We start from the raw sequence: 7,500 nt of genomic DNA, 5'->3' as shown, positions 1-7,500 counted from the left end.
GGCTGTGGGCCAACGCCGTAGCGTCGGGCTAGCGTCACGGCCTGCACGACAGGCCGCGGACAGGTCCGGAACCTGCGCGGCCGCGCCGGATCGAGGCTAACCAGGACGACGAGAGGGTATCGACAGGCTGACTGACTGGTTTGGGTTGTTGGAGGATCAATGAACAGCGGACTGTGCTCCTGGAGGCTGTTTCCATGACACCCGGCATGGAGGCACCCCCCCGCCCCCTTTGCGGCTACCGTGTCATGTGATCCCGTCTGAAAACACAGAAGGGGGAACTACACACATCTGCCTCAAGGCCCCCTTTAATTGGAGGACTGGTTTAGGAATCAATATGGGGAGAGAGGGATGGAGGGAGGGAGGGAGGGAGAGACAGAAAGAAAGACAGAGAGCGATAGTGTGTGTGTGTGTGTGTGTGTGTAAACTCCTGGTAGATATATGGACCCACCCCAGCACTCTCAGCAGGACTCCCAACAGCAGACATTTACATTAATAATAAAGCTACATTATGAGCAGGCTGGCTGAAACAATCATTCAATTAAGACAGACACACACTTGTACACACACACAGCTGCAGGGGGACATGATAAATATATATTTTTTTAAATATTAAAGCGACTGAAAGGGAAACACCAAAACACCGGTGGCAGTCAGGAAGTCACATGGAGCCCAGAAGCAGAAGATCACTAATGAGGCTTCAGCCTATCTACTCATTCATCTACCGACACACACACACTGGCCCCATTCTACCTCACTAACTCAAAGGCTGCATGCGTGCACGTGTGTGTGTGTGTGTGTGTGTGTGTGTGTGTGTGTGTGTGGGGGGGGGGGGGCAGAGATGAGCTGCACTGGGGGTTTGTGTTACTGTGTCTAGATCGAGGATGAGGGCGGAGGCGTGGTGTTTGTCCCCACGGCGTCCCCCTCCAATCCCATCCCTCCCCTCCTCTCCGTCCAATCCCGTCCCTCCTCTCTTCCCCCCCCCCAATCCCTCCCCTCCTCTCTCTCTCTCCCTCCCATCCCTCCCCTCCTCTCCCTCCAATCCCATCCCTCCTCTCTTCTCCCCCTCCAATCCCATCCCTTCTCCCCCTCCAATCCCCCGGGCTCATCCTCCTGATATGGAATTCTTAATCAGGGGCAGAGCAGCGTGAGCGGGGTCGTTAATTAACCTGCTGAGTGGGGTCTTGGGAGGGGGGGTGAGCGCTAGCGCACAGAGCCCCGTTGAAGACTCTCATCCTGGGCATGTCGGGCTGCTGTTCTCCCTGCTGGGCTAACGCTAACCCTGGAGGTAGCCCGTACAGCGCGTCTACAAATGGTCTGGCGCGAGAGACTGTGTTGGAATGGCATGGCTGCCGTAAACACACGTTAACAAATACACATGGCCGGTGCATCCACACACACACACACACACACACACACACACACACACACAGGGTTAGAGGTCATGAGTTAGACATGATCACCCAGAGGAAATAGAGGGCATACCTTCTTAGCTCCGGTTAGAGCAGCCTTCTGTAATTTCCTGTAGCAGTATTTGGCATAGCTGCTTATGGCCACTCCTGGAAGAAGCACACACACACACACACACAGTTATACGTTTACAAATATATAGTATTTTTAGGATTAGGATTGATCCATTTCCAACAGTCGTCTATGAAAGCCCAAGCAGAGACAGTGCACAGAGAGAACACGCGAAGCCACACACAGTATCCTAGGTACAGAGTCAACGCCTCGGGAACTGTAAGTCAATTCAACACAACTGGAGGCACAGTCAAACTGACACAAGCCTCTCTACTCAGAACTTTTCACGGTTACCCCAGCCCCAGTCCCGGCCCCCAGTCCAGGCAGTGCAGCCCAGACCCAGACCCAGCCCCAGTCCAGACAGTGCAGCCCAGCCCCAGCCCCAGCCCCAGCCCCAGCCCCAGCCCCAGCCCCAGCCCCAGCCCCAGCCCCAGCCCCAGCCCCAGTCCAGACAGTGTAGTCCAGCCCCAGCCCTAGTCCAGACAGTGCAACCCCAGCCCCAGCCCCAGTCCAGACAGTGTAGTCCAGCCCCAGCCCTAGTCCAGACAGTGCAACCCCAGCCCCAGCCCCAGTCCAGACAGTGTAGTCCAGCCCCAGCCCCAGCCCCAGCCCTAGTCCAGACAGTGCAGCCCAGCCCCCTCTGGGCTGCAGACTAGAGACAGCTGCTGGTATATGGGTCAGACTGAGTGACTGTGGAGTGGAGGACAGCCTGACAGACAGACAGCCTGACAGACAGACAGACAGGGAGACCGGCACTGTCAGAACACATACTGACAGGCTATGTCAATTAATAAAGTGCTTTGAAACTGGAGGTAAGCTTGACCCAGGCAAAGTAATCTGTGGCTGCAAACCACCATAGATCTGTCATCATCTAGATCTGTCACAAAGATCTGTCACATAGATCTGTCATCATCTAGATCTATCATGCAGACCCAACCTCTCACTACGTTAGACGCAGGACCCGTCTTCATGACAGAGTGATTCTTCATGAAATAGCCACTGGAGTGGTGAGCCCAAAGTACAATGCTATCATATGGTCCTCACACACACTCTCACAGAAGAGGGGGTGGAGGAAGAGGGGGAGGAGGAAGAGGGGGAGGAGGAGGAGGAGGAAGAGGGGGAGGAGGGGGAGGAGGAAGAGGGGAAGGAGGAAGAGGGGGTGGAGGAAGAGGGGGAGGAGGGGGAGGAGGAAGAGGGGGAGGAGGAGGAGGAGGAAGAGGGGAAGGAGGAAGAAGGGGAGGAGGAGGGAGAGGAGGAAGAGGGGGTGGAGGAGGAGGAGGAGGAAGAGGGGAAGGAGGAAGAGAGGGAGGAGGAGGGGGAGGAGGAAGAGGGGGAGGAGGAGTAGGGGGAGGAAGAGGGGAAGGAGGAAGAGGGGGTGGAGGAAGAGGGGGAGGAGGAGGGGGAGGAGGAAGAGGGGGAGGAGGAGGAGGAGGAGGAGGAGGAAGAGGGGAAGGAGGAAGAGGGGGAGGAGGAGGAGGAGGAAGAGGGGGAGGAGGAGGAGGGGGAGGAGGAGGGGGAGGAGGAAGAGGGGGAGGAGGAGTAGGGGGAGGAGGAGGAGGGGGAGGAGGAAGAGGGGGAGGAGGAGTAGGGGGAGGAGGAGGAGGGGGAGGAGGAAGAGGGGGAGGAAACTGTGTCTCTGCTGCAGGCACAGGGAGAGCAGCCAGCACCTGGAATGTGTGTGCGTGTTGGCTCAAGTGTTGTGCTGGAGAATCTTGAGTATTTGTATGGCGGAATGTGTGTGTGTGTGTAAGTGTACGTGTGTTGGGTCGGTATGATGAGATGGAGAATCTTGGCTATCCGTATAGCAGAGTGTGCGAGTGTGTACCGTGTGTGTGTGTGTTGTGGTAGGAATGTTACTATTCTAACAGCTAACAGTTTGTACACACCCTCCACTTACACTCAAACCTACTCTCGGCAGGCAAGACAGAGACGAAATGACTAGATGAGTCCAAATTGCTGTGCAGTTCCCCGCAATGTTCATCTTCACAGATCCAGCGATGCAGGACTGAAGAGGGGTGTTTATCTAGAGGGACCGGGGGGCCCTGGATGATCGGACGCGGCCACTCTGACAGGCTCGTTACCTCAGCGGGGTAGGACGGCAACAAGCCCCCAATCACACACACACACACACCACAAACAAACCTCTGAAACAAGCTGGCAATCGTCACAACCTCTTTTCGCCTCGAGTCGGTCAATCCAAGTCGTTCCTACCCCCGCCCCCCGAAACAGCGAAAGAGGAGCGCAAGGGTACCCTTGGTGTCGTTGAGGGGGTCCATGTGCCTGTAGATGTAGCCCTCCAGGTAGGAGTGGAAGCGGGGCGTGGGGGGGAAGAAGGCCAGGCACACGGCCATGAGCTCCCAGCCGCGCTCCAGGCTGTCGTAGCGGAAGTTCTCCGTGGTCTGGCGGCACAGCTGGATGTAGAGCTCGTCGCGCAGGCCCTGGCTGCTCCAGCCGCGCACCGCCACCTGCCGTGGGCACACGCACACGGATACACACACGGATACACAAACACACACGGATGCACAAACACACACACGGATACACACACACGGATACACACACACACACGGATGCACACAAACACACACACGGATACGCACGCTCGCACACACACACAAGGATACGCACACACGGGGGGGGGAAGAGGGGGAGAACAGGACTCAGAAGATCGTTTCCACGTGACCGGTTTCGAAAAGGAGCACGCAGGAAATGAGATGGAGGAGGTGATGCGTAGAGAGAAGAGAAATGTCAGGGAGAGAGAGAGAGAGTGAGAGTCACAGAGAGAGAAAAAGAGAGTCAAAGAGAGAGTTGGAGAGAGTCAGAGAGAGAGAGAGTCAGAAAGAGAGTCAGGGAGAGTCAGAGAGAGTCAGAGAGAGAGAGAGAGAGAGAGTCAGAAAGAGAGTCAGGGAGAGTCAGAGAGAGTCAGCGTCAGAGAGAGTCAGAGAGAGAGAGCTGGCGGTCCCACACCTCCAGGGCCACGGTGAGGGGGTGGATCTTGGAGCGCCGGTCCCCCATGTAGGTCTGCACCAGCTTGAAGATCTCCACCGCCTCCTTCTTCACCATGCGGTCCGACGTCACGATCATGGGCTTCTTGATGGGCTCGCTGCTCCACGCCAGCATGTTGGCGATGGACACCTTCCTCCGGAACAGGCCCTGGTGGGGGTCCGAGGGGGAGGGTGTCATTGGGTTTCCGCCTCGTGTGTGTGTGTGTGTGGGGGGGGGGGTTGGGAGGGAGAGAGAGAGACAGGGGAGGCTACCTGAGTGTGTTTGTTGAAGTGCTTGGACGCCCAGTTCTCGATGTCGGTCTCCGAGGACGGCTTGCGCAGCGTGAACTCGGGGAAGACGCCGCAGCTGGCGCTGGGCATCATGTTGCGGGCGTTCCTGCTCGCCTCAAACTGGGCACACGCGCCCAGGTCCTCCGACTGGGAGGGAGGTGGAGAAAAGAGAGTGGGGAAGGGAGGGAGGGAGAGAGAGCGAGGGAGATGGAGAGAATGACAGAGAGTAGCAGAGGAAGGGAGGGAGGGAGAGAGAGCGAGGGAGATGGAGAGAATGACAGAGAGTAGCAGAGGAAGGGAGGGAGGGAGAGAGAGCGAGGGAGATGGAGAGAATGACAGAGAGTAGCAGAGGAAGGGAGGGAGGGAGAGAGAGCGAGGGAGATGGAGAGAATGACAGAGAGTAGCAGAGGAAGGGAGGGAGGGAGAGAGAGCGAGGGAGATGGAGAGAATGACAGAGAGTAGCAGAGGAAGGGAGGGAGGGAGAGAGAGCGAGGGAGATGGAGAGAATGACAGAGAGTAGCAGAGGAAGGGAGGGAGGGAGAGAGAGCGAGGGAGATGGAGAGAATGACAGAGAGTAGCAGAGGAAGGGAGGGAGGGAGAGAGAGCGAGGGAGATGGAGAGAATGACAGAGAGTAGCAGAGGAAGGGAGGGAGGGAGAGAGAGCGAGGGAGATGGAGAGAATGACAGAGAGTAGCAGAGGAAGGGAGGGAGGGAGAGAGAGCGAGGGAGATGGAGAGAATGACAGAGAGTAGCAGAGGAAGGGAGGGAGGGAGAGAGAGCGAGGGAGATGGAGAGAATGACAGAGAGTAGCAGAGGAAGGGAGAGAGGGAGAGAAGGAGTGGAAAGGGGAATGAAAGAGCGTGGGGGGAGTAGAAACAGCGGGAGAGGGAGAGAGAGAGAGGCAAAGAGAGGAGGGGAGGGGTTGATTAACATTGCTTTGTTCTGTTGTAGCACAATCATAATTAAAGAGGACAGGGGGCGAATAAAAGAGACAAAACTGTCTCGGTCTGGAGTGAGGGAGAGAGATAATTAGCCTGACAAATCTCTCCTGCAGAAACGTCTTCAGGGTTCCCCATCCGCAGACAAAGTGTCGGGGTGAGAGGTGGAGAAAAACGCCCCCCTCTATCCTCTCCTAGTCTACTGCATATTCAATATGAGAGTTTAGGTGAGAATTCAGCAGTGTCTGCTTGCACCTCAACGATCACCTAAACTCTCATATTTGATGTTAATGTGTGCTCACACCTAAAGGTCAAGGTGCCAGTAGCCCCCGGGCAATTACCCACGGTGCACCTGATCCAGAAGAGAGACGGAGAACAAGGGAGAGAGAGAGGAAGGGAGAGAGAGAGAGAGAGAGAGAGAGAGGCTGCACCTCCTGCCCTCCCTCGCCCTCCCACTGCCCCCATCCCAGCCTGGACGCCTTTCGATCGCTGCTACTCCAGGACGTTGTCACCTCGCTATTAACAGCCGTCTACTGGAAAGCTTTCATCAGGCGGACAAAGGAGCGGGTGAGAGGGAGGGAGGGAACTGGAGGGAGGAGATGAGGAGGAAAGTGGCTGGGGAGAGAGGGGGGGGGTGGAGGAAATTGGCCTCTAATTCTGAGCCAGTCCCCCTTTAAGTGTGGCAGGGCTCCAGGTTGTCTTCACACCCAGACTCAGGACCTGCTGTCTGTCTCTCACATTGCTACTGCACACTGGGGGGGCCCCCACACACCAGGCCCCCACACACCAGGCCCCCACACACCAGGCCCCCACACACTGTTTGGCCCCCACACACCAGGCCCCCACACACCAGGCCCCCACACACCAGAGTCCCCACACACCAGGGCCCCACACACCAGGCCCCCACACACCAGGCCCCCACACACACCAGGCCCCCACACACCAGAGTCCCCACACACCAGGGCCCCACACACCAGGGCCCCCCACACACCAGGCCCCCACACACCAGGCCCCCACACACCAGGCCCCCACACACTGGGGGGCCCCCACACACCAGGCCCCCACACACCAGGCCCCCACACACCAGGCCCCCACACACCAAGGCCCCCACACACACCAGGCCCCCACACACACCAGAGTCCCCACACACCAGGGGCCCTGGTCTGATCCCTGTCTTGTTCAGAGAGAGCGGCTCTGAGTATGCGGTATGGACATTACATAAGCCAATCTCAGGACTGCCTTCCCCGGCTACAGCTCTTAAAAGAATTCTCTGCACAACATGAAAAATTCATGACCGCATGCTTGGGCGTGTCTGCGAGCGAGAGAGAGAATACGAACCCAAACCTGTCTCTGTGTCGTGGAGCCAAGTGTCTCCTATATGTGTGTGTGTGTGTGTGTACCTGCGAGGGGTGCAGGTAAGGCTCGGGCGAGGCCAGGTTGGTCTGGACCGACAGGCTCTTCTCCAGCAGGGCGTGGGGGAAGCCCAGCCGGTCGAAAGTGCTCCTCTTCCAGTGGTGGCCGTCGCTCTGGGCCAGCGCCTCGTCCTCGCTGAACGCCCTCACCACCGGGCCGGGCAGGGGCGGCGGCACGGCCCCGTCGCTCTCGTAGCCGTCCTTGGAGCCCCCGCATCCCTGGACCCCGCCCTGCCCCGAGTCCCAGCTGCTCCTCTGCTTCATCACCTGCTGCGCCTCCCACGCCAGCCTCGCCTGCGCCGCCACCGCCTCCGACAGTGTCCCGCTGCCTTGCTCCCCGCCCTCCCCTCCCCCGCC

General features: G+C 58.0%; 1 protein-coding gene across 2 annotated transcripts in view; it reads right to left on the bottom strand.

The window, feature by feature from the left end:
• arhgap39 (Rho GTPase activating protein 39) overlaps positions 1 to 7,500 on the bottom strand; it is a 52,182-nt gene that overhangs the window by 4,886 nt on the left and 39,796 nt on the right. For both annotated transcript variants that reach the window (XM_084692966.1, XM_084692967.1), the window contains 5 exons: positions 7,132 to 7,500; positions 4,776 to 4,940; positions 4,486 to 4,671; positions 3,770 to 3,983; positions 1,483 to 1,556 (listed from right to left, as the gene is read on the bottom strand). The exon at positions 7,132 to 7,500 is cut by the window's right edge and continues 934 nt beyond it. In XM_084692966.1, coding sequence (XP_084549092.1) covers positions 1,483 to 1,556; positions 3,770 to 3,983; positions 4,486 to 4,671; positions 4,776 to 4,940; positions 7,132 to 7,500 — 1,008 coding nt within the window. The remainder of the gene's footprint in view (positions 1 to 1,482; positions 1,557 to 3,769; positions 3,984 to 4,485; positions 4,672 to 4,775; positions 4,941 to 7,131) is intronic.

This window comes from Hypomesus nipponensis, chromosome 26 (assembly GCF_054491055.1).
Source record: "Hypomesus nipponensis isolate SF chromosome 26, ASM5449105v1, whole genome shotgun sequence".
Classification (NCBI taxonomy): domain Eukaryota; kingdom Metazoa; phylum Chordata; class Actinopteri; order Osmeriformes; family Osmeridae; genus Hypomesus; species Hypomesus nipponensis.
The sequence above is the reverse complement of the archived record's forward strand: the minus strand, read 5'-3'. Positions and strand labels throughout refer to the sequence as shown.